General features: G+C 39.5%; 2 protein-coding genes across 3 annotated transcripts; one reads left to right on the forward strand and one right to left on the reverse strand.

Annotated features, from left to right (window-relative positions):
* Positions 1–125: 125 nt before the first annotated feature.
* LOC147332145 (uncharacterized) lies at positions 126–6,950 on the forward strand. 2 transcript variants are annotated; one of them, XM_086288569.1, is made up of 4 exons: positions 126–1,234; positions 2,066–2,176; positions 2,501–2,683; positions 6,120–6,950. In XM_086288569.1, exons 2-4 carry the CDS (start codon positions 2,074–2,076, stop codon positions 6,440–6,442), a joined length of 609 nt encoding a protein of 202 aa, XP_086144695.1. In that variant the 5' UTR covers positions 126–1,234; positions 2,066–2,073; the 3' UTR covers positions 6,443–6,950. The 2 variants fall into 2 exon arrangements, with proteins under 2 accessions (XP_086144695.1, XP_086144694.1); XM_086288568.1 differs by lacking the exons at positions 126–1,234; positions 2,066–2,176 and having other exon boundaries at positions 2,287–2,683.
* On the reverse strand, positions 6,914–26,605 carry gucy2ca (guanylate cyclase 2Ca). Its single transcript, XM_086288564.1, has 27 exons — positions 25,992–26,605; positions 24,782–24,894; positions 23,238–23,305; positions 22,936–23,154; positions 22,721–22,839; positions 22,403–22,502; positions 22,187–22,292; positions 21,964–22,108; positions 20,023–20,108; positions 19,810–19,927; positions 19,621–19,702; positions 19,277–19,370; positions 18,745–18,807; positions 18,586–18,657; positions 18,394–18,498; positions 17,780–17,866; positions 17,395–17,527; positions 15,227–15,364; positions 14,941–15,029; positions 14,666–14,757; positions 14,295–14,453; positions 10,521–10,713; positions 10,176–10,350; positions 8,941–9,039; positions 8,718–8,812; positions 8,525–8,601; positions 6,914–7,658 (listed from the first exon to the last, which is right to left on the reverse strand). Exons 1-27 carry the CDS (start codon positions 26,212–26,214, stop codon positions 7,457–7,459), a joined length of 3,252 nt encoding a protein of 1,083 aa, XP_086144690.1. The 5' UTR covers positions 26,215–26,605; the 3' UTR covers positions 6,914–7,456.
* Positions 26,606–26,983: the final 378 nt, after the last annotated feature.

Consider the following 26,983-nt stretch of genomic DNA (forward strand, 5'->3'; position numbering starts at 1 on the left):
CTGGTGCAGGGTCATTTGATGTGTGAGATTTTAAAACATATGTTTGAGTGATTAAGTTTAAACTTTACTCAGATTTCAGTTAGTTTTCTTCACAATCTAAACTCAGTTCTATTAAATCTACATCAAATTAAGTGAGCTCAAGTTTAGGCTTTAAATCAGATCCCCACAAAAAGAGATCAAACCAGGACATTAGGATTGGAATCTCATCGAGCTCTGCGGTGAACTTCTCTAAATGAATGTGGCTCTAAGCCTCCATCAGTCACTTATCACCAGATTTAGCATTAGAGTTCTTAAGCCTTTGATCTTTTGTCACCAAAGTCAAATCTAGTGATCAAGTGGATTGTTCATGTGAGTTCGAGGCTTTCATAAATATTTAATGGAAAAGTAACAAAGCAAGACAATTTGAAAACTTGTCTTCTTCTGTAGCTGTCTCCGAAAAAAGTGATTTTTGGTATTGGCCCGTAAACCTATGTCAATTTAATGAAGCAGAAAAATGTTTATAATTTTATACATACTTGTAATTGGCTGTAAAGTCTTATTTTACATCATACATATGACAGCTGGGATAGGCTCCAGCGGCCCCCGCGACCCTGAAAAGGATAAGCGGAAGCGAATGGATGGATGGTCTTATTTTACATTGTTGGAATTGCAGCTACTAGTACACAGATTGGAAAACTGATCAGTTACATTCGTTGGTCACCAAGACCGACTAGCAATCAAAATGCATTTCACTTTGATCTGCCAACAAAATAAAGAGATTTACACGTCCTTACCTGTCCTGTGGGACAGAAACGTTTAATGTTTAAATGTATCCAGATTACAGTTTCAGAGCTCTGATGCGCACTCTTCAAATTAGAAAATCCCAGATTTTCTGCAGCATTAATCTCTTGTCTTGTGTGCAAAGATATTGTATTTAACTGTTATTTTTGTTTTACATTCTTTATACATTTAATCGTCATCATTTGTGAGTAAGTTGCACTCATAGAAGCCGCCTTTTTTTCTGTGGAAGAAGAGTCACATGATCCGAGAAATGCTCCTTTTTTTTTTTTGTTTGTTTATTTATGCGAACACAGATCCGGGGTGTACCGGAAGCAGAAAACCCGACTTATCAGAGAAAGTTGATAACCATCGTCGCGACAATCGTTATCTCCAGCTGAGGTTTGGGGGTTAACCAGCTAACGCAAAGAAAGCCTGGTTGTACTGAACTCCCATCGTAGTTTTCCCCTCAGAGAGGGTGAGCTGCTGTTTTCATCATTGCTATCGTAGCAAGCGCAATTTGAATTTGAAAGTTGTGGGTCCACCTTTAGATGGTGCCTGTTTTTGTGTGTTTTTGTTTTTTCCTGATCACAGTGGGGTCACAGAAAGCATCTTTACCTGAGCTCACTGTGGTTTCTTTGCTTTAACTGTCTGTCCAGTGTGCTGAACCGCATCACTGGGTGCTGAAATTTACCCGGTGATGCGCTTTGAGCATTTTAGCGATTTGTTTTGTTCTTTTCTTGTTTTTTTTCTTATAGTGCATTATTTCTTACATGTCACTGCATCTCAGTATAAAACAGAGGTCTTATTCAGTGATATGTGTCTTTGCTCAAGGCTTGAGGACCAGCAGCATATAAGGTCAAATATCTGCATAATTCTTGGCCCCTCTGTGCAAAGGGTTCTGAAATCTGACCCCATGCACTGTGCATTCATTGCAAACAATATTTCCAGTGGTTGGGGGGAAAAAAGACTGATAAAGCCGTCATGTTGAGATGTCTGCAGTGAAGAGTCTATTTAATATAAACCTGCAAGTTTGAAAGTCAGGAACTCTTTGTTTTTGAAATAGAAATGTGGTCTCTCTCTCTCTCTGTCACGCTGTCCCCAGGAGACACATGTAGTGATTCACTCTTTCCTATTAAACGGAGGAACTGAAACGTCTGTTGGGCCTTCTGCATTCATTTCACAAATCCTCCCGTCATAGCCCTCCTCTGTGGCTCGCTGCTCTGTGTTTTTGTGTGTTTGTGTGTGTGCAACAAACACAGCATTAGACAAAGGCAACAGTCCACTTTACTTTTCGTTACTCACGTAGCACCAGGAATGGATAAGAAGTCTTGTCCTGAGGGAAAAAAGTTTGACAACTTAGTCCACACGTGTGTGCCCAGCAAGTCACTAATGAGATCTCACCCTGATCCACCAAAAGGTGAGTTTCACTGAATTCTAATCATTTTTTTCTGCCTCTTGGGCACAAGTTTGTTCTCTCAGTGTTCTGCCTCTGTCTTGGAGTATGTCTCAGTTGTGGATTCAGCATGTCTTTACAACTTTATCATGTAGACTTTTATTTTACCTGACTACCTAATACATCAACGTTATCATCTTCTTTTTTCTTGTACAGCCGCTTATAAAATGAGTGAGCGAGTCAGACTTGAGTTCATCCTTTTTCTTTCTGAAACTTTTCTTACATGTCAGAATGCAAACTGTTTAACTGTTGAGGTAGTCAGCGTGTGGCTGTCCTCCCCCCTCACAGAGCCGCCCCTGACTGTCGTGAACCAGCTCAAAGCCATAAACACCACTGTCAAGCCCACCTCGATGGTGGTGCTGAGTCCGACTCTGTGGATTTCTGTGGTCGTGGTCGTGGTGGGGTCCATCTTGGCTTTGACTCTTTGGTTTATCATATACAAGCGACAGACCAGACGCAGCAGCACCTCCGGTAAGGACAACAAGCTTTTGATGGTTTGTGTCACTTAGAGTGTTACGGTTTATAAGTTTGCCTAACAAGTGAAAGATCCCTGGTTCGATCACAGGAGGAGACACAAATCCCTTTGGGGTAGTGTCAGGAAGGGCATTCGCTGTAAAAATCTACCAAAATCATACACGCAGACCTCCCCGCTGTGACCACCGCTTGTGAAAAAGGAGGAAGCTGAAAGCGGCTTTTATAGTTGTTTAAATTCCGCTCATTAGACTAAATAGCAAAATATACATCAGATGCTTTTAATACATCTAGTGATCTAGAGAAGTTATAAGAGGTCTTTTCCTAAGATACATATTTTACAAGACAACATGGTTTTTGAAACTGTGGAGAGAAGTCGGTTTACTTAAAAAGAGGAGATCTGACACGCAGAGCTGACAGTCGGGTGGAGGAAACAGGGCTGCAGAAGGGCAGGTGATGAACTGTGACGTTCAGCACAGTAGAAACTCCACAGTTTCTGTTCTCTTCTTCTCACTTGTCCCAAGGGTCAGTCCCGCTCCCTTACCATCTATTCTGGTTTCAGCACACATCCGCTGGTTGGGCAAGAAAACGTAGGCACCCCCCGCACAACATTGAAAACACATAAACAGACTCTTCCGTGCCAGAGGTTGTACAGGGCTGTGAAAAAGTATTTGGCCCCTTCCTTATTTTTTGTGTGTTTTTGCTTGGTTATATTTATATGTTTCAGGTCAACTAACAAATTTTAACATTATTAAATACAAAATGATGTTTTGAAATGATTATTTCCCTTCTTAAGGGGAAAAAGTTATCCAAACCATATGTGAAAAAAGTAATTGTTTGCTCAAAAAATTAAATAGAACCGGTATGACAAAGTGAAGTAGGCTGAAAGATCTCAAACCAGCACAGCATGCCACCATCTAAAAAAACTCTGAGAGACAAAGTCATTGATATCTATTTGATTACACATTCTATTAAATTTTATTTATCCAGCGCCAAATCACAACAAAAGTGGCCTCAAGGCGCTTTATATTGTAAAGTAGACCCTACAATAATAGACGGAGAGAAAACCCCAACAATCATATGACCCCCTATGAGCAAGCACTTTGGTGACAGTAGGAAGGAAAAACTCCCGTTTAACAGGAAGAAACCTCCAGCAGAACCAGACTCAGGGAGGGGCGACAATCTGCCATGACCAATTGGGGAGAGAGAAGGAAGACAGAATAAAAGACATGCTGTGGAAGAGAGCCACGGATTAATAACAAGTATGATTCAATGCAGAGAGGTCTATCAACACAACAAAGCAATTTTGAAAACTTTGGAACTCCACTGAACCACGGTGAGAGCCATTATCCACAAATAGAGAAAACGTGGAGCAGTGGTGAACTTTCCCAGGATTGGCTGGCCCACCAAAATTACTCCAAGAGCGCATCCATCACTCATCCAGGAGGTCACAAAATAACCCAGAACAGCATCTAAAGAACTGCAGGCCTCACTTTCCTTAGTTAGGGGAAGTTCATGGTTCAACAATAAGAAAGATACTGGGCAAAAAATGGCATCCATGGAAGAGTTCCAAGATGAAAACCACTGCTGACCAAAAAGAACAAAAGGACTCGTCTCATATTTGCCAAAAAACCTCTGGGAAAATATTCTGTGGACTGATGAGACAAAAAATTATTATTTTTTTAAGATTTGTGTCCTGTTATGTCTGGCATTAACGAACACAGGAGTTCATAAAGACAACATCATAACAACAGTTAATTATGGTGTTGGTAGTGTGACAGTCTGGGGCTGTTGCTGCTTCAGGACATGGATAACTTGCTGTAATCAATGGAACCATAGAATCTGCTGTCTAGCAGTAAATCCTGAAGGACAATGTCCGACCATCAGCTCATGGCCTGAAGCTCAAGTGCACTTGGGTTATGCAGCAGGACAATGATCTGAAACACACCAGCAAGTCCCCTCTGAATGACTCCAGAAATCTAAAATAAATGTTTTAGAGTGGCCTAGTCAAATTCTGAGCTTAAATCCAATTGAGATCTTTTGGCATTCATGCCTGAAAACCCTCCAGTGTGTCTGAATTAAAACAAGTCTGCAAAGAAGAGTGGGCCAAAATTCCTCCACAGTGATGGGGAAGACTCATTTGCAGTTATCACAAACGCTTCATTGCAGTTGTTGCTGCCAAAGGTGGCACAGCCTGTTATTAGGTTTCTGGGAAATGACTTTTTCATACAGGGCCATGCATGTTTGGATAGATTTTTTCCCTTGATAAATGAATCCATTATAATAACAGCATTTTGTATTTACTCAGGTTTTCTTCGTCAAATACTAAAATGCGTTTGATAATCCCAAATACGCAGCTGTGACAAACATGCAAAAAAACTAAGAAATCAGAAAGGGGTGCAATTACTTTCTCACAGCACTGCATAGCCCGAGGCTGAACATTTGAATGCTACAGATTTACTTTGTGAAAACACAAAACCTGTGAAACTAAAACTGACAGTCTGACAGCCAACAGCAGCTGCTTTTAAAGGCCTCTGTGTCTGATGATGGCCTGAATCAGACACACGAGTTTTTGTGTTTCGTAAATACACCAACATGACTGTGGCCATTTTTTTCAATCTCCTGGAATGCAGCTCTTATTCAGCCTTAACTTAATTTAAAAAAAGAGGAAAAACAAAGAAAGGGCTGAGGAGAAGCTCAAGTCACTTGGGCATCCTTTGCGTCAGTGAATAATCTGTCGACTCACACCTCTTACCACAGGAAATATGGAATGTAAAAACATTACTGCTTAGCTGCGTTTTGTTGCAGTGCAGTAGTTCAAACATTTTAGTTGCACGCCTACATTTTTCCCAATCTTTACTTTGATAACAGCTCGTGCTGAGCTTTTTTTTTTTTAAAGTCACAGTAAAGTTTTCTCTAAGAGATGAAAAATTTGGAATTTAGCAAATAGGATGTAAATTAAAAATCATATATGCAAATTAATATTTAATTTAAATTGTCAGGAGGTTCACTGAACAATCAACAAAAAAAAATAGAATTTTGTGGCAATTTTTTTAATGGTACAGCCTTTAAAGGGGCAATATATTCATCCCAGGCCCGCAGTTCTGCCTGTGAGAAGTCCCGCCCACTTTCTGTGCAAACCTTCTGTTTTTGAGGGGCAACCAGTCAGAAGTCCTCTTTTTCATACAGAGGATTTATATACTCATCAATCTCATGACCTCGTTAACTGTTTTGATAGACATTCGTTTAATTATTTTAAAGCATGTTATGAACCTTTAATTTAAAGAAAAACACGATTACCTTTAACATATAAAAAGCACCTTATTGATCAATTGAGGAAATAAGGGGGGGGGGGGGGGGGTATAATGTTGTGAATGGCTGAGGAGTCTTTCAGCGTGAACGTTCAGTGACAGTTTTTCTGTTGTTTGTGTCACAGAGGATGGCATGCCAAGACAGGAACTTCTTCAGAAAGCGCAGCCACCTGCCAAACTGCACCCTCTGCCCTCAGAAAGAAACGGTCAAGCTGAGATATTTCAGAGAGCGGCAGAGGCCCCATCACCCTGCTCTCACGTGCACTCTGGGAGCCAAACAGGCTCAGAGTGGGAGAATGGCTTCACAGCTTGCAGGGACCTCATGATGCGTGGTGGAGCAGAGGTGGGCGGAGACTCGCCTGCATGCAGCACAATGGCGGAGCACAGAATCCCACTTCCTGCCACAGAGCTGGGTGGCACTGCTTTAGTTACAACTAAAACCATGTAAGGCTGCGGGTGTGTGGTCGTACTCTTTAAGCAGGCTGTGGGGAAACACATTTGTTTGCTCACTAACATTGTGGCCACACCTCTCCCTTTTGTGGGCAAAAAGCAAGTTCATTAAACCTTAGAGTGAAGACTTGGCTTCAGGTTGGGGTACAGCTTTCATGAGTACTGAGAGGGGTCTCCATGAAATGTGAGGTCGAAGTAATATTCTCTAAAGAGATGAAAACACACCTGTGTTCTTAAAAACGTATATCCACTGCATTTATACTGCACGTTGTACTCAGTATACTGAGATTTCTGTGTTTCTACCATGTTTTTATGGGTTTTTTAAAAATAAGATTACGATTTTCTACAGCTGTTTTTATTCCTCTGCACTGCTTGTGTGAAAAAAATAGTGTACCAGGTGACTGTATAGTTTGTTGTTTTTGCCGTTGTACAGGAAAAGTACAGGAACTGCTTTAAATCTTGTGTCGTATTTCAAACATGTTTTAATAAAACAAACTAAAAATCAACACAAATATTTCTGATGCTGTGAAAACGGAAAGGTAGCATCATTACAGTGCAAAATAGTCTTGATGAGTACTGTTTGGATAGAGTTCCACTGTCTTTGAAGCAGAAAAATATTTACACGATAAATATATATTTTCTTTATCACGTGTTGCTCAATCAGTGAGCTTCCTGCAGGCAACATTGAGACATAAACAGAAGGATGGCTCAAAGTAAAGAAGAGTGCACTGGGTATCCTCGTCCACGTTATCTGGATCGCTTATGGAGAAACATTTGTATATAAATATGCCGCTCTTTGTGCCACAACAGTAACTACTTAACATCTTTAAAGGATCAGCAAGGCGAGTTGATCTCAAGGCGTTAGGCTGTTGGGGATGAAGAGACGTGCTGCTGCGGCGTTGTCTCTCCAACCGATGAATGAACAAAGCTGTCCAAAGAAACCCAGCAGTCCTGAATCTAACTTGACAAACTTGTACAAAGTCTACGTCTTGTGCTGAAAGCTCTTCTATGATCACAGGTAGGTGCTCGGGTTCTCAGTGACAGCTAGGTGGAAGTACTCTGGCAGGCTGTCGCTCTGCGCGCTGCTGTTGGTCTCCCTCCGGCGGATTTTGGTGGACAGGGTCTTCCTCTTTTTGAAGCTGTCCCCTCCACGCTTCTCCAGACTTAACACGATCATCTCTGCCAGATCCTTCTGAAGCGACTGGAAGTTCTCCCTGAGACAGTAACATTGTTTTAGATTATTGTGTAATGATGTAAAACTAAAATTAGGTATCACGCAGATTCTGAAAAAAAATGTGGAACGGTAAAATATAAATTGAAAACCAAATGCTAGCCTACAATATATTTTATCTAATATTCAATCTGTCTAAAAGAAAACTACATTACAAGGGGGAAACTGCTCTTTATGAACTCAGTGTGCATAACATCGGACAAGCTTTGAACCATCCCTTAGATCCATAGGTTTTTTGGATTGTGCCACAATTATGTAATTTTGTCAGATCAAATATTTTAAATGTGACTGAAGTGCAGACTTGCAGCTTTAAAACAAGGGGTTTAACAAAAACTATTGTATTACAAAGGCTCAAAAGTCATTGGACAGCTGACTGACAAGCTAGCTATTTCACTACCTACAAGCAGACGAATGATGAAAAATGTTTTCAACAATTTGGAGCCTTCTTTGTGATATTTTTTCTTTCATAATATGAAAAATACTTTCAGTGAGTGCCAGGTCTGAACTTCAGGCTGACCAGTTTGACTCTTTTACTGTAACATGTCCACAGGGTAGTCTGGTATTGTCTCGCTAAAACAAGCAAGGCTGGAAAAGCAGTTATCTGAGTGGCAGCATGTATTACGCCAACATCCGCATAATTCATCCTCATGTAGTAACTTTTTAAAAAATTTACAGTTAATTAGTCTATCAATTAACAAATGAAGCACTTTAAAGTAGGTGGTAATCTAATAATATAAAGAACATACATTATTTATTAAATCATAATACTGTTTACGTATTGTGTTCAGGGTATACCAGAGTTCTTCAACAGTTTGTGTCAAAATTCTTTATTGATAGGACTTTACTCACGCGCTCGGTGGCGTCGGCAGGTTGTAACTTCCCCCGGTCACGCCTGTTAACCAGTATGTCATCATTTTTCCTTTACCCTGTGGGTGAAGTGCAGACAAACACAAACACTCACACACACTTGTGACCTCAGTTTGTGTGGTATGGCATTTAAAGTAAATAAGTAAGTTAAAAAGCCCAACACCACCCAGCTCACCTTCAGATACGTCTCTCCTCGTTTTTCATACTCAAACTTGCAGTCCGTCCTCTGCAGGATGTTGATGGTAGACTGGCTGACATGAATTCTCAGAGCTGGAAAGATGATGTGAAAAGCAGCCATCGGACTCTGTGCTTGCATCTGCCCTCCCTTTGTGCCAATTCAAGCTAAGCGCCTAAGCTGCCAGTGTTGTGAGTGTGTAAAATGTGTGTGGTTGTCTTACGCAGGCCTGTGGACTCCATCCGTGAAGCCGTGTTAACCGTATCTCCAAAGAGACAGTAGCGAGGCATCTTCTTCCCCACCACTCCTGCTGCACATGGTCCTGGACACAATTACATAACAAGATTCAATTTATGCTTCCTTTAAAAAAAATGTATTTAGTTTTTTATTAGCATATAATTAACATTAACCTACACGTATATTATTTGGCCACTAGATGTCAGCAGCTCCATGACAGACAAAGGAAAACCGAGTTTGAGGGCTACACACAGAGAGGTCTAAACTTAATGGTTTATAGAATTTTTAGGAGAACATAAACAAACATGAAATTATGCTGGACTTCTGGGATGTGCAAACTGATATTTCCACTAATGCACCCCCATACATCAGAGATAGACAATTATGAACTGAGTGCTTGCTGCTGAACAGCTGGACGATACCTATACCTCTTTAATCTGGAGGATGTGGCACATCCATGTTTGCAAAAAAAAAGAAAAAAAAAGAAAGAATGTTTGGATTCATCTGACTACAAAATACTTTTTCACTTTGTCTCAGTCCATTTTAAATGAGTTTTGGCTTAGCATAGACAGAAGTGTTCCTGCATCATGTTGACGTTTGGCTTCCTTTTTACATGATAGAGTTTGTATTTGTAGATGGCACGGTCGGCTGTGCTCACAGACAATATTTTTGGAAGTGTTGCTGAGCCCATGCAGTGACAGAATCATGTCTGTGTTTAGTGCAGCGCTGCCTGAGAGTCCGAAGATCACAAGTATCTTTGTATTGATTTTCAGTCTTGGCCCTTGCACGGCGAGATTACTGCAGATATCTCAATCTGTGATCATATTATCTAGTGTAGAGATGATCAGTTTGTCGAAGTCTTCACAATTTCACTTTGAGGACCATTATTATAAAATTGTTCCATAATTTTGAGACATAAAATCTTTGCAGATCTGTGAACCTCTGCCAATCTTTACTGGTAAGAAATTCTATATTTTCTCCTCTTTTTTCCAGCTTTTTGTTGCTGCTGTTAACAAGCAGTTGCCAGGAGTTTTCATAAAATGTTACATTTATTCAATTTAAACATTTGATGTATTTTTTATTCTCTGTTGTGAACATCATTTGTGGCTTTATGAAGTTTGTAGATCATTGAACTCTGTCTTTATTTAGATTTTACACAGCATCCCAACTTTTGCAAAATTCGGATGAGACCATAGTAAAATCATTGTGAATCTCTGGTACCTGAATGTACACCAATACGGATCCATAGAGGAATCCCAGGCAGGTGCTCCAGCTCAAACGTCCCCACAAATGATAGGATGTCCAGGGCCATGTGGGCAATGTCCAATGCATGCCTGTTGCCGTTACGTTTGGGCAAACCGGATGCAACCATGTAAGCATCTCCTATTGTTTCAACCTACGAGACAATGGAAATGTAACTTATCTATAAAATCTTTGTCTTTATTCAAAAAGAAAATATTTATGTCTAACCCTAAGCACTTTCTTAGAAATGATAGATTAATGCTTAAAGAAATTGTGACCTCCTTGATACTAGAGGCCTGGATTTCTGTTATCCTGCTAAGCTACCTTGTAGACATCATGGTGATCAAGAATGCTGTCAAAGTTCTTGTAGATTTCGTTGAGCATATCGACCACCTCCATGGGGGTGCTGTAGTAGCACAGGGTGGTGAATCCCACAATATCACTGAAATAGATGGTGACCTCCTCAAACAGCTCTGGCTCCACACTCCCCGTTTCCTTCAGGGAACGCACCACTGGGCTATGGAGACGCAGAGAGAGTGGAAAATGTGATTACTGTCAGATATATTAATGTTACATGACTACAACATGTAAACATCCAAATACAGCATGATGGGGGTTTTCAGCCTCTACACGCAGTAAATGCTGGAGTGTAAATTCTGCGCTCAGTCATGACCAGAGATGGGTAATCTGATTACTTAAACAAGCACCGAGTGCGCAATGACGTAATGGGAAATTGACAGAGAAACTCGCGGATTCTTCCACTGACCGCTGCGGCACACCCGCACCAAGGCAAACCACCCCACTCCTGCTTTACAGGTGAAAATAGAGCAACAGGACCGCTAGTCTTTGATTTTATTTATTTTCAGCTGTGTTTTACTTGCATCTATTTGAAAGACTGAGTGTAAACACAAAAAATATTTTATTTTATGTGCTGGAATGTGCAGAAAATAGGTTTAAATGTTAAACAAATTTCTTCAAGTCAGATAATGTTGCATATAATTTAATTTTTGCTTGATGCATAAAGTTAAAAGATTAAAACTAATAAAACAAGTTTTAAAAACAGACTTTTCCATTTGATGACATTTTGTATGATGGATTATGTAGAAAAAGTAGAATTGGGCTGAAAGATCTATCGCTTTATCACCTATTCAGGTTGTAAATCGTGTTTTTAAAAAGTAACTAAGTAATTAATTACTTTTGAAAATAAGTAATCAGTAAAGTCACGGGATTACTTTTTTGGGGAAGTAATCAGTAATTAGTTACTGATTACTTTTTTCAAGTAACTTGACCAACACTGGTCATGACTATGCAGTTATAAGGCTGCATAGTCAGATAGAATGCCCAGAAGAGACGGCGGTCATTACTTCAACAGTAAATACACAAGTGTACAATCAAATTCATGATTAGATTTGTGATGGCAAAGTCACTTTGAGGATGATAATCCATCTTGTTACAGCGCAACGAATGCTAAATCTTTTCTTGCTGAAAGGCAATCAAAGGAAAAGGTCTGTATCTCTATCCAAATAAAAATTAATGAACAACAAAAAATGGACAACAACAAGACTCCTCCCTACAAAGCTGACCTAGCAACTTATTTCTGACCTCAAAAAGTTGGAAGCAGTTTGATGGACAATATGATTTTTCAATAGTAAACCCCAGGCCTGATATAATTCTGACCATTATAAAAGCTGGATGCTGTGCAACAAAGTATTAAGTGTTTTTAATACTTCTTAATATTTTTTCTTCTACAAAAACAAATAAAAGAATGAAGTGTGGTGATTCTATAGATTTTGCCAGGTATTGTATTACAAAATACTCCAATTACCAATCACTGATTATGATTGAAAATTTGTTATAATTATATTATGTTTATATGTTATGATACATGTGTTATATTTGATAACATTATTAATATCAGTATTCATAAATTGTGTAAATCTGCATAACCTATGTCCCTAAACAGGTGGATATTTAGAGGGGTTTGTTTTTTTAAACAAAACCACTGCCTGCTGCTGCTAAACCTGCTTATTTTTACTAGAGATGGCACGATACCACTTTTTTATGTCCGATACTGATACCGATATCACAAATTTGGATATCTGCCGATACCGATATGAATCCGATATAGTGTTTTTTAATCAACAAAACTGTTTTTTTTAAATATCTTGCTGCATTTTGTATAAGTTCATACTCAAGTTTAAAACAACAACTACACTAAAGCTATTCTGTTATACCTATATGCAAAAAAAAAAATTTCATAGTTCAGCAATACTGATCAATCTAATAAACTTAGACCTACACCATCCTCCCTATTCTGGTATTTTAAAGAGTACTTAGCGTAAATATTAAGCAACCTAACTAATAGGGTTCCAACTCCCAGCAACAACAAAAATAAATAAATAAAAAATAGGGAACCACCCCTCACGCTCCACCTCATGATGCTTAATCGACGTAATCAACCTTAATTTGATGCAGTGTGAAAAAAAAATGCACAGAAATCAATTATTTTTCAAGAAATATTAAATAGATTCAACATCTTTCTTCAACAAAATTGCAGACTGCACAGATGGTACCTTCCCAAAGGAAAATGTACTATAGCTTACTAGGGTATATTAGACTTAACAGTTACTATATACAGTAATTGACTTCTATTCATTTTACATCAAATTAAAACTTTGGGTGTAAGATTCGGATAATTATTTATTAAAAGCTAGACATTTTAAATGAGAATAAGAAAGAAAAGTATGTCTTTGTGCCCCCTTTTCCCTGTTAATGCCCTATCGGGCCCCCTGGCTAAACTTGCTAGATCCGCCCCTGCACAGTTACCAGCCGTCAGCTACGTAGAAAAAGATCCTCGAGTAGAAAGTAATAATAAATAAATTCTAACAACAGCTGATCAAGCTTAAACGTGCTGCTGTTGTTCAGCCGCTGGTTTCCTCTTTCTGGTGCAAAGTGGGCCAAAAACAAACCCGATCAGCTGATCATTAAGCAGTTTCATGATTGAAGTAGCAGCAAGAAGAGGCAGTCGCTCCATATATCGTTTGGTAAGCTTAACGCAGGAATGCTTTACAAACATTCAGAGATGGACTTACACACTTGCTTTACTTCTCTCGGGGATAACTTTGTCGGAGATGAAATGCCGGGTTGCTAGCGAAGCTCCACATGCTATCCAGACTACCGACAGGTCCCGCATGCCACAGCCGCTCTATCACGTGATGCATACTGCTCTGACGTGCTAACGTTCTGAGGTGAGTTACGGCGTGTTGCAAGTTTTGTGAGGTGCTTTCGTGATATTTAATGGATCGGATTACATTTTTTATTTTTCTCAGATATCCGATCCAGTAATTTAGGTCAGTATCGGACCGATACCGATACGTACGGAGCCCCCCAGGGGACATGGGAGAAAAAAAAATGAGGGAGGAAAAAAAAAAAATTAGGGAGAAAAAAAAAAATTAAGACGGACTTTTGCGAGATCTCGCAAAAGTATTGCGAGATCTCGCAAAACTCCAACAATGGCGGCAGCTACTTAGTTGTAATATTACTCTTTCTGGGTCACAAAATACACTTTTAAGATATTTTGAGGCGTGAATGTAGTTGTGTAAACGTCAGATACCTGCTCGGTTTACAAGACATCACATATTTGCAAAAGAGCTCCGACGTTTTTGGAGATCTGACACCCACTAGCTCGAAGCTAACGGGAGGTCGAGACCTACTACAGCCGGGAGGAACACCGCTTTCCCGGCACATCGTGCCTCGACCTCCCGGTCGGCTTCGAGCTGGCGGCCTCCGAAGAATGCGGCTAAAACTTTTGCGAGATCTCGCAATACTTTTGCGAGCGCTCGCAAAAGTCCGTCTTAATTTTTTTTTTCCTCCCTAATTTTTTTTTTTTTCCTCCGTAATTTTTTTTTTCTCCCATGTCCCCTGGGGGGCTCCGTAGATACGTAATATCGGATCGGTCCATCTCTAATTTTTACATATGTGGTGTGCAACACTATAATCAGCACAACATATACAGAAACACTGTAATGAGGAGGAGAATGCAGACTTGAAAGTTCCTGGTGTCAGATGCCTCTGAGTCAGCTGAGTGTAAAAACCCACCCAGGAAGAAGCATAAAGTTGAGGCGATCCGCTCTGTCCCTCTCAGCTTTGTACAAAGCCGTTCTCTCCTCCACGAGCTTCTCCAAAGTCCTGGAGTACATCTGCAGACGACGGATCAGGTTGTCCATGTACGTCTCTGTGGCTTGGTTATGGAGGTTACTGCATCAGATCAAAAATGTTTTATATCACCATATCAGCTGTTACTGCTACTTACTGCTCTTCATTTAAGAGAATATGACAGAAAGACGTATTTTGAGGAAAACCTCCTCACTTGGGTCTTTGAGGTGAGGTGTTTGGCAGTTAGTTCGGAATGTGTCAAGTTATAAAAATGAATCGAAGCCACACCGAAGAAACACACAATGGGAATCTACCTGAAAATATTTCCAAGCGTTAACTCGATTCTTTTAAAATCTGGCCTCAGTTCTGGGTCTTCCTCCCAGCAATTCTTTATCAGTGTGTACAGCTGTATAGACACAGAGATACACACAAAACACGCATAAAAAACACAAAGAAAAAAAAGAAGAGGAAAGTGTTTTTTATATACTTCATTTAGTTGAATGGATCCATATAACTTTATAAACTCTATAAGAATCAGGGTGTGTTGCTGTAACAGCTCCTTTGCGTTTGAAAGGCTTTTTTTTTTTACCTCAATCTCTCTGTCTGACACACCCTCAAAGTTCAGGTCAGGTCTGAAGACATTGTGCCCGATAGGATGCTGCAATCTGTAGATCTTCTCTGTGGGTTTGCACAGCGGTCAGTTAAACAAGATAAGTATGGGACACACGTTACTCTGTGACCTCTGTGTTTCACAGTGTGCCGAATTTTGCATCTTGTATGTGTAAAATGGTCTTTAAATCAACGAAAACCGACTGACAAAGACAGAAATACATTTTTTCAGTTCTGCTGTTTATGGCTGTATAATGGTGGCCTACCTCTAACATCAGTGCAGTACTCTGTGTAGAAAGGGGCTTGTCTCATAACAATCTCATGGGCAATGATGGCATAGCTGTAGACATCGCCTTTTGGAGACACCCCAAATTTACGAAGATGCTCCGGGGCGGTCCACAAATCTGATTGGACAGAAAACCAGCAACATCAGTTTATCATCAGTTACTTTCACCAATCAGAATCACACCTTTCAATGTCAGACACATTTTTCAAATATATTAATTCTATGTTTAAATCTGCAGCTACCCTAACCCTGAACATAAGTTCAGCATTTACAAAGTCAGCCCCCTTCATCTGACTTCCCCTTGTAGCCAGTGCTCATCTTAGCCTGGCTTATTAGAATGTTCGTCAGACATATCTTCCTCCGCTGTCTTGCAGTACTTTGAACAAAAAATAAGAAGACTTATCTGAAATTACACGTAACCCAGTGAGCTGCTGCTGGAGCAAAGAAAAAGGTTAGCTAGTCTTTGACAGCCAAGCCACAGGCAGTGCAATATTTCCTCAGCCTGACAGAAACAGATAGTGACTCTCTATTGGAGATCCTTACTGTGTGTCTCTATGGGAGCTTTGTACAGGGATCTCCAGCTGCCCCTGAAGCCTATTACAGGTACAGTAGACAAAGCAACACCTCTGACTATTCATAGTTGATGTGTTTGAAAAGATAATAATAGTGATCCTTCAGCAATGATGGAAAGTCAGGCAAAGAGATTAACTGTTTACCTGCAGAATGAGTCCTGATTACATCTAACAGGCCAAACAATCCTGACTTTATCCAGCAGCCTCTACAGAAGTTACTGAGACCTCACCCCAGTTTCCTGAGCCAGCCTGGCTGCATTTTCTGCTTCCCTGCAGACCTCAGACCCGCCACTGCTGTTACAAGGTCCTGGGTCATGGAGTAGAAGCTCCTCGGCAGTGTTACTGTTACAACCCTTACAAATGAGAGCAATCTCTTTTGTTTTTTAAAACAATTGTCCAAGTGTGGAGAATCCACTGGTGAAAAAAAGTCTATGTCTGGCTGGTCAAGGAGAACTTTAAAATAGCATCTATGCTACTCTGTGAAGTAACATGGACGCCATTTAAAACCAAGGTGATTGCTGTTTATGATAGAGATGCTGCTGCTATGTGTCGCAGCCAAATAGCAAAATTCTGCTATGTGGCTCCGAAAGTCGATCAGACCCTGCCCCCTCCAAAACAGGATGGAGTCTTACCCAAAGAAATTTTGCATTTTTTTTTTTGTGTCTACAGCTACTGTAGAGGTTCTACAGCAATACAATAGTGTCACGTTGTTCTTCAGTTAAAAATTCTGTGTTCTGATTTCATTAGTAGCCTATTTAACTCCTGAGAGTACTTTAAAATAACTCTCTGAATTAAAAGCTGTTTTTTTTCCCTAGTTTATACCTTTTATAATTGTTGTGTGTTTTGTGCCAGTTTGCTGCCAGAAAACTAATTTGTTTTTCCTTCCCAGTCTTTTTTCCTCACACTGACTTCAGAAGTCAGAGAAAAACTAACAAGAAAAGCTTGTCATGATTTAGTCATGCATTGCAGTCGCCGTAAGGTAATGTCGGAGGCCAAACCAGTCATATCGTTGCTTTAGTTAAGCTAATGTTTATATTTGATTAACATAAATCCTGGACAGTTTATGAGGGGAGGATTATTATTCAAGGAAGTCAGAATACCAGGAGCAAACCCATGCAATCAGAGGGAGAAGAGGCAAACCCTGCACAGAATGGCCACAGCCAATGGGGAGGTTGGCTGATGCTGTGATGTGACGGTGCTAACCACCACATCACTGTGCTCACCTGACCACAGACATGTCATCCCAAGCTCAACCAACAGGTAAAGCAAGAGCAAGGCAACAATGACCATTAGAGAGCCGTCAGTCTAACCCATGCTGGCAACCCTCATTAGAGAAGGATGATACAACCCAAGCATATAAAACACAATTAACCCAGTTAAACTCTCTAAGTCAAGAAATGATATGATTAAATTAAAATCAAGAAATACACTCCAAAAGCTTCAAACACTCAAAACTCTCACACAAACACTCAGAACAGAGCAGGATTCTAACTCAGCAGGAGCTTTTAGGAGAAAACGATGATCTCAGAGCTTAGATCAATACTCAGCCACACTGATAACATTTTTTAAAGCTTACCTTTTCCTGTATTTAGCATGGTGTTGCAGCCAAAGTCAGTGATCTTGACCACCATACGGTTGTCGACAACACAGTTGGAGGACTTGAGGCGGCCGTGGACTGCAATATTGCTTGAGTGGAGATATGACATGCCCTATCGAATATATACAGCAGAGCAGTGGTTATTATTTGCTATTTCAACAATTTTTTATCATGTGTTCTGGTTGTTTTTTCTCGTAAGAAAATCCTGAAATTATATGTTGTTGAAACAAAATATGTGCTGGAGGTGCTTTAAATGTGGTATTTAAAAACAAACCAGTTACCCAAAAGAAAACAGGCAAAATAAAAATAAAAGAAAGCATTTAATAAATCACATACTCAGAAAGGCAACTTAAAGAAACAATACCTTTGCTATGTCATACATGACTGATATTTTAAACTCCATATCCATGAATGTTTCATCTGGGTAAGAGATCCTGTCACTGAGAATGTACTGGGGGGAAAAACATGAGCAAATTCAGGTTTTAGCATTTTTGGAAACTGAAACAAGTCTGTGTGTGAGAGAGTCTGAATCATATGCATTCATACACACTGTAAGTGTTCTTTAAACACTGAGTGTCCATAACTTATCAACAAGTGAACATCAAAGTCACTGTGAACTATGTGAGCACTGAAAAGTCAAATCAGCATAGAGTCAAAAATTGTGTTTTTCTGCATGCAGTGTGACAAAAAGCAGACACAAAGCTCAAATCATCTCAAATTAGTTCTTTGAACTTTGTAATCAAACGGCCTCCACATCACCAAATCTCAATCCAGTCGAGCACCGTTGGGAACAGCAGGTGTAACTAATGAAGTGGCTGGTGAGTGCATTTCTGTGCTCATGGGTGTTTGTTTTTTTTATTGTTATACAGATTAGAAAACAATCTAAACGATAAGATAAACTGATTTACAAACAGAAATCCCAGCAGCAGGACCTGATATGAAGGTAGAAACAGTGTGTGAACGTTGCTCTGCTCTTACCCTGAGGGAGCCCCTCTGACACAGCTCAAACACACCGTACACACCATATTCAAACTTCACTGTGCCATAAAATTTGGTCAGATTGTAGTAGTCAATGCGCAGCAGCTGGAACATGAAGACAGTCGCAGGGAGAGTTAATTATTTTTTATGTACTTTTATTAACCTCTAAGATAAAACGCAGAGTTATCTTACAGTGTTGAGCTCAATCCTCTGGTCCTCGGTGAAGTCTCCCTCTGTGGTTTTCAGCTCTTTCATGATTACAGGCTGGAGAACACAGAGAAAAGGACCGACATGATCATTTCCCTTTGAATCTTTTTAAAATCAGATATCAATTTTTTGGATTGCTGATACCTTCTTGTCGTAGCGGCCTCGCTGCCTGAAGTATATACTGTCCTTCCTCTTATCTTCATCAATCTGTTTCATAAACACACACATACATTCTTATCTTGAACTGCCATAGATCTGAAAGCTTTTTACATACATTTTAGGACAGGTTTTATTTTCAATAAGATAGCTGCAGATGTATGGCCCTGTTCTAACACAAGAATCACTGAGCAAACAGGTCCAAAACAGAGCAGGCATCCATGACTTAACATTCACCTTCCTTCTAGGTGTATCATGTTCAACATGGGCTGCAAAGCAGCTTGCAGAGGCATTAAGATCATCTGTTATCACCTGGGATTGTGTGACTCTTGGACATCAGTTTCACTTTTTATTGAACTTTAACAATTTAGCACATACTCTGACATTTTCATGTAGTCATATCTTATTTATCTTGTTTAATGCGTATCAAAAAAAAAGCCTTACTGTGTCATAGAGCTGCATTTTTTCAGCAGTCAGGGAATAAAATCTGGAGTTAAAGTTTGCTGATGAGAGCATTTACCTTCAGAGACACTTCCTTCTCATCCAGAGGGCCAATCAGGTGAGGTTCGATGTGAGACCATTTCTTCTGTAGACAGCGTTCTTTCCTGTTCTGCCTGTCAGTAAAAAAATATTTTTAAAAAGCATGCAGTAAATGATCGTATATGTTTACTGCATAATAAGATGTTGTTGCGCCAGGTTGAAAAACACAAGGCAGTATTTGCCACAGAGCTGTTACCCTGTCCTCCTTTACCTAAATAAGGCAAATACTGCCTCATTTTTTCAGCTCAGCTCTAGTGATGCACTTGTGCTAAAATGTGACATGCAGCTCTTCTACCACAACTGGGAAATGAATCTGCAGTTTACCTGTAGAAGATAAGAGCGACTCCCGTCACCACCACAACGCTGAGACTCAGAACAATCACAATGATTTCCTGCATGTCAAACTCTGAAAGCAGACATGCATGAATAGAGTAGAAGATTCAGAGCTTTGCCTTGAATAAAGCATTAAATCATTCTGTAAATTATTCTGCAAAAAGTTCATGTGTGTTTTACCATCCGGCATCTTTGGCTCGTCAGGAGGCAGCTTGTTTCCTGCCCACGGCAGAGTGGGGTTTTGGGTGTAATTGATGGTTTTATTTAGTGATGTATCAAACAATAGCAGAGTTTTATACTACAGAGGAAGAGAGAGAGGAAAAATGTAAGGAAAAAAACAGCTATTCACTTTTAATGCAGCAGTGTTAACTGATTAATAAACAAAGGTTTCACCTTGGCAGTGTTAGCTGATGTGTAAATGATTGAGAAGTTAACATCTCTGTCCCCATATTCATCAAGCACATAGTGTCCTCCCATACCTGCTTGCACACACAATCATATAAACAAGACAATAAAACATTTTTGCATTATGCTTTTCCAAAAAGTTTCATTTAAAAAAAATGCTTTGACTCAATGTTACCTAAAAATTTGACATGAAAAACTGCAAATAATTATTTCATTATCAATGAATTCTGTTTATATCCTTTATTAACTGTTAGGTAATTGCAGCTATACAACATGAGAAATCTGCATTTCTGAAAGTCAAAGTTGATCTTTTGAAGCTTTGTTTTTTCTTTTTTACACAATAACTACAAAACATAGAGATTCTATATACTCCAATCGAAATTATTGCCAGCTGAACGGATTAACAGATAAATCACACACAAATTACAAAAAGCACTACTCGAAAAATTAAAGTAATGATTAGGGTGGCAAGAACTGCTGCTCCTGGAGTGGCCACTGGAGGTTGTCTCCTAAAGTGACTCAATCCTTATAGACTCCCATGTTTAAAAGCCCAAAAACTACTCATCCATTTGTATTTTGTTAAAACGTAAAGTTCAGGATGTGGCTGCTTTGACTGCTGACGACGGTAACACTTTCATAAGTGGAAACTTGATTTATTGTATACATGCATAAAATAATACACGTGAAACTTAAATTGTTCTATGAATGTTCAAAGAGGGATTCTTCCTGGCCCTACCTTTCACAATAAAACATGTGACTGCTGTAAATAAAATTGATTGGTAGAGGCAGGATACACATAACTCATAACGCATAGAGACAGACAACCATTCACACCTATGGGCAGTTTAGAGTTACCAATTAACCTAACCCCTCACATGACTACATGTCTTTGGACTGTGGGCGGAAGCCGGAGTGCCCGTAGAGAACCCACGCAAACAGAAAGACCCCGCCCTGATGGTTGAAATGAACTCAGGACCTTCTTGCTGTGAGGGAACAGTGCTCACCACCGTGCCACTGTCCTGCCCTGATAGATTCCTAACGTTATATATAACAAACAACAGTTATGTGAATTAAACAATTGAAAAGCTGTTTATTTGTGACTGCAGTAATGACAGAAAGCATGTGTATTTTCATACAAGCGTAGAACAAATCAAACCTCCATGTAGAAATCAAGAGGTGACAATCACTTCTGGCTACAAAAAAAGAAGCCATTTTCCAAAACCCCTGACATGCAGGCTTCATAAAACTGAGCCCAGAAGCAGGTGACCTTATGGTGACTCATCCATCTTTTATATACAGTCTGTGGCATCCCATTATTGCTGTAGTCGGTACAGAAAAATAAATCACAATGGAATCGTTTTCATACCTGTACCTTTTAACCATAAAGAAAAATCCAGAAGACCGACTGACCCTTTTACTTGGGTACAAGTAAGAGGGCAGGATAAGAGTTAGCCAGAAAACAATAAAAGTTACCATAAAACAAAAGATCAAGGGCTGTAAATACTCACTTTGATCTCATACTCTGTATCTTGGAGGACAATCTCCACATTACAGTGAGCTGAACTGCAGTAAATATTAACTTGAAGAAAAAACAAGCAATGAAAATCTCTTTATCCTTTCAAAGTCATCTGAAGTCATCTTCAGGTATGATTGGTTTTGTTGTATGATAGCATCCAAAACCTCAACACAGAGCAGCAGAATTTAAAAAAGAGACGGCGGTTGTGTTTTAATGTGAAAGCCATCTTTGTTCCTCAGCTGCAGTCAAACGTTGATCTAAGCAACATCAATCTTGTGGGCATAAAATAAAAGAATGTTTAACTCATCCTTCTTATTTCAGCTACTTGAATAGGCATGGTGTCCTCCCGGATACTGCTTATCACAGTCCTCCGGCATTCTGCCTCCAGCTGTGTTATCTCTGGTCATACGCACCATAAAATGAGATGTTTCCAAATGGGTTGTCACCCAGAGAGCCATTGTCGGTCCCGTTGTATTTTTGCATGCTGAGCATCCTCTCTCTGAGTGCTTTACCAAACAGCAGAGTCCCATCATGATATCCAGCCACATAATCATTTATCTGCACGAAAGAATGGACGATAAAAGACCGAGCAGTTACTTCATGTGGTCTTCTTTCTAAACTTGAGGTGCGACTCACCGTTTCATTGAATGAAGAGCTAGAGGTGTAGTTTCTCTGCGGCAGAGTGACCACTAAGACACTTTCCATACCCGCAGAAGATGTGGTGTTTAAATAATAATCAGGGCTGAATGAAGGAAAATAGTTTCTTAGTATTAAGATTTCTTGATTCCCACTTAATAAAAACATTGTGGTAGCAGTGCATATGTGAAACAATAAATTCATGTCCAGGCTTACTTGTACACATCTATGAGAATAAACAGGAAGTCTTTGGGAATCTGGCCCACCAGCTCCTTTACTGAAATCATCTCATCAGTGTTCCCACATAAGATTAAAACTGAAAGAAATAAATCAGTTTTACAGTAAGCAAGAAGGAAAATTCTTCAGCTGTCTTTGTGCACTTCTTCAGTCAGACTACTGGTTGTTCAGCTCTTTCAGTCTTGACTACTGCTTAAATAATCAACTTACAATGAAATCCCCAGAGGACCAAGGCATTTTCTGCTTTATTAAAAAAACTATAAATTCTCAAAAACAGACAAAAATATATATATTCACTGTTGCTGTGTCTTTTCGGAGACTGGAACAATTTTTTCAGGCCCTCCTCTCCATGAATTGCCTCTGTGTTTGTGCCCAGCATAAACTTGTTATTTTGTGCCGTCAGTGCGTTGATATACCTGTGGCAAAGCAATGAAACAAATCAAAAAGCTGGTTTATGCTGGAGTACAAATGAAACAACAGATCTTATCCATAATCACTTGAGTTTGGCTCACCAGAAGCAGTCCTCAGATGCATTGTTGGTTTTCTTATAGACGTAGAATCGGCTCCACGGCTCCTTGAATGGCAGAGTTTCATTCAGAAAGTGAAGGAAAAAGTCACAGATCTTTCGTGCTGGAGGCAGAATTCGGGTTAGTTTAGGCTTGTAGTCACAAGAGAGGCCAAAACTTCCAGCAGAGATGATGGGAATGGTTAAACGCAGACCAATGTTTTCACTGGAGAAAAACAAACGGGCAAAAATTAAAAACTCATGAATTAAAAAATCTCCTGAAAGTAAAAGAAAAAGATCCATACTTACTCTACTAACTGATAGGTGGCATATGTGCAGGAAGGCCCCAGCATGACACATCCAACTTCACCATTAGCCTGAAGAAAGTTACAACTGCATTAAGGAAAATGAACTTCAGAGCAGTTACTTCACAGTCTAGTACTTGCATTTAGTCTTTTTGCTTCAATTCCTCCTAGCTCTGTAATTTTGCAATATTTCCCCAAATCCATTTCATTAGTCCCCAGTAAAATTGGACAAATCTGTTGCTCTTGACTGTGCTGGAGGAAGCAGTATCAGCTGTTTGGCCTAATGTCAGCTGCACTGACTGAGTTCACTATGTGGCATGCTTTGTCTACATTGCACTGTGCTTCTATTTAGCCTGGTGTTTGTGGTGATACTTGTATCTTGACATTCCACTAATTTATAAGTATCATAACTTCTATATCACCAAACCCTCTGGTAAACTTCCTCTTTAGCTCAGCTGCCTCTGTGACCGATGCACACAGTTACCTTCCAATCTAAACCAAACAAAGCTCATAGTTTAATCTCTTGCAAGTGATGGCAGTATCATCTTCACATAATCAATGAGTCTGTGGCATCAAGCACAAGTCATCAAGTCATCCTGCCCCCAACACCACTCAGAAAAATATTTCAGTATTTCTCTGATCTCTTTCACTTCTGCCCCCTTCCTCTCAAATCTCTGCTCGTCTGACACTGGACACTTGTCAGATAATATCTCCAAGCTGCAGACCTTATATACTGACTGTTGTTTACCTGAGGTCTATACTGTATGACTTTTTGGTACATAAAATGGGCAAAAGTATTGGGTCATTCTGTCTGCCTTTACAATCACTGATGAAAGAGTGGGTTGTTCTAAAGAGCTCGCTGAATTCAGACGTGCCACTGTAATAGGATGCCATCATTGCAAGAAGTCAGTTCATAAATTTCTTCCCTCCTAGATCCTCTATGATCAGATGTAAGTGTTTTTATTGCAAAGTGGAAGCATTTAGGGAGCAAAAGAGTTCCCAATCCCTTCTGGCATTAACATCAGCATAAAAACTGTCTACCGGGAGCTTCATGGCACCTTCTCTAGATGTAACATGTAGATGTCCCATTACTTTTGTTCATATATGAGGAAAGGTTATTTTACAAATCAAATATAAATATTACTATTATTATTATTTGAATTATGACGAATAACAGTGGTGACATTTATGGAAAAAGTCTACAGAGAGCTGAGGTCATCACTGATTTCTTTGTTTTCTACAGATGATGTTTTAGAAATAATATTTTCATGCATCCCCAAGAAATGAAAATGTCCATTCACGATGTTAAGTTCATGTTTACAACTAGAACTGTCCTGCTGTGTGTAATGATGCCAGTTACAAGCCAATTTAAGCATAACAACCTCAAACCATCAGTAGTTGCAGAACTGCAAAAACCCCTCAGACCTATTTACAAGATCTAAAACAAAGGCTTTAAAAAAACTCGGGGGCTTTAGGAACAAGAAAATCACATCAGAAAGTGTTATGTCTGATTGTGCCCACTATGTTTAAGCAAGTAACCACACTTACGTTTAGTTTCTTGAGTATTGTCAACCCCTCGCACGTGCTGCTCCCGCAGCCCTGCCGCTTGTACAAGTTGGTGTTGAACCCATTGAAGTTAGCAGTCAAAGTGAAGTCTAAACCTTGAGTCATGGAAAACAAATTGATAAGAGTTATGAATGTCGGAAAACAATGAGATTAGATTAGTCTGACACTGGCAAAAATAGGTCTAATGGTTGAATTTGCATCAGAAGCAGGAAGAACAGTAACATTTTTTTTTTAAAGGGTCCCTTAATAACAGATACAGCAGATATGTTTAAATAACATATCTAAACATAACATATTTAAATCTCTAAATTAGTTTCATTTGTATCATATCTGTCAATATGTTTTTCCCCTACAGAATAAAATGCTAAAAATTACTTAAAATAGCATCATAACAAATGCTTTTGTCCACCAGAGCAGCTCTGGCTCCGCTGTTAACAGCACAGCCAAGGTTGTGTGTGACGGAGTACAGGATCAGAGTCGAATGGTGTTACGGGTAGCTATTAAACATTCCTGAGAACCGTGAGTCATCTTTTGTCCTTCTGTTGGCATTGACTGCAGAAATCTTGCATCAGTCCTTTTAGTAATAAAACGAGCAACCTTGAACTATTTAACAACAGCGAAAGTGACATATGATTTGGTACATAAACCACAAGTTAATGATGTATTTAACTTTTTCGTGGTAAACACGCACAAGCAGTAAAACACTGGTCAAACATCAGTGAGACAGATTCCTGGAAGAATGATTCAAATACACAGAACACTTTTAAAAGCTACTTTAATGGTTTCCTTGCGGGACCCGACTATTTTAGCCTCGCCTTGTACACACAGTAAAAGGACCTAGAAAGAGGTATCTTTTATATCTATCTGCAGGCAGCTTGAGAAAAATGTATTTATATGTTATATCTTTTTAACCTATGATAAATACAATTTCATGTGAAAATAAGATAATAGTCATACATAAATGTCATACTTTTAGACTAGGCAAACAAAAACCAAGCAGTCCAGTTTTTTAATTTTTAATTTTTAAGCTAAGTGTGAAAGTTGACAGTAAAGTATGTTTTGTGTAGGTTAATGCATTCGCAGAGAGACTTTTAAGATACTGCTGTATATATTGATACCCTTCTTGTTGTTCTTCGAGCCTGATGTGTTTTGTTTTGTGTGTTTTTTCTGTTGGGTATCTATCTGTCCATACCATACTTATCGTTCTCCTGCTTGTCAGCTAGAATAGCTTGTTCCACGGCCGCCTTCACAAGTGGCATGCTCCATTCATAAGTGTTGTCCTCCAGCAGTACAATATTCATGTAGTAAGAACGGTTTGAATTCAAACAGTCATCAATCATGTCACTGGCGACCATGGCGAGTGTAAGTACGCCCAGGTAAAGTAAACTGGACATCCTGATCACTGAGACTTTCATTTTTGCCTCTGAATTTTTGGCTCTAGTATAGATGTCAAAAATAGAGACCTCTGCTCAGGTAAACAGGATGCTGGAAGCACGACATATCTTCCCCACTGATGACAAAAGTTCAAAAACAGAAGTCAGCACATCTCTGCAGTAACCAAAAAGAAGTCGCTCTCCTGATCCGATGCCAAGAATCCAGGTAAGAGAAGTTTTGTGTAAGATCCGGCCCCCAAAACTTTCAGTAAATTCAGAATATCGAGATTGAAGACCAAAAAGAAAAGAAATAACAGCTGTTATGTTCCTCTTGGTAAAGACCGAGTTCTTTAATCGTCCACCTTAGTACAGGCTGGTCTCCTTTTGTTAATGAACAACTGCAGTGAGGCAGAGGGAGGGCAGGGCAGGAAAAACTCACACACTCTACCTGGAATGACACCTTACTTTAAAAAGTGACCAGGATTATAATTTACCCTGTTTATAAACACCAAGTTTAGACCTGCCTCCCTATTACCATCTAAAAAAAAAGTTTATTTCCTTGTTTTTAGCGATGATCCCATCAAGTGTGAGAACAAATGTCAGATTTTTAACAACAGCACATTAAATCTGGCTCCTGGAAACAGAACACAACAGTACACAGTGGCACCACTTAAACACCTGTTTTGCCTTTTTTCTAACCGCTTTGTTTCCTGCACTGTAGACGTCTTTACGCAGAGGCGGGGGAGAAGCTTTAATGCTGAGGGGGTCAAAGCTCACAGGAGGCCATAAAAGCGAAGGCTTGTGTGGAGCT

The sequence above is a fragment of the Aulonocara sp. 'chitande type north' Nkhata Bay genome, linkage group LG4, assembly GCF_057382095.1.
Source record: "Aulonocara sp. 'chitande type north' Nkhata Bay isolate Kocher_YH1m ecotype deep benthic linkage group LG4, A_spYH_male_GT1.1, whole genome shotgun sequence".
Lineage (NCBI taxonomy): Eukaryota > Metazoa > Chordata > Actinopteri > Cichliformes > Cichlidae > Aulonocara > Aulonocara sp. 'chitande type north' Nkhata Bay.

Bases quoted from the DNA above. Each gene is read 5' to 3' on its own strand.
- LOC147332145 (XM_086288568.1), top strand. From the start codon at position 2,380: ATGAGTGAGCGAGTCAGACTTGAGTTCATCCTTTTTCTTTCTGAAACT. The intron at 2,684-6,119 runs GTAAGGACAACA...TTTGTGTCACAG, and splicing joins CAGACGCAGCAGCACCTCCG to AGGATGGCATGCCAAGACAG.
- gucy2ca (XM_086288564.1), bottom strand. From the start codon at position 26,214: ATGAAAGTCTCAGTGATCAGGATGTCCAGTTTACTTTACCTGGGCGTA. The intron at 18,499-18,585 runs GTAAGATAACTC...TTCATGTTCCAG, and splicing joins AGAGGATTGAGCTCAACACT to CTGCTGCGCATTGACTACTA. The intron at 17,528-17,779 runs GTATTGTTTCTT...TATATTCGATAG, and splicing joins TCATGTATGACATAGCAAAG to GGCATGTCATATCTCCACTC.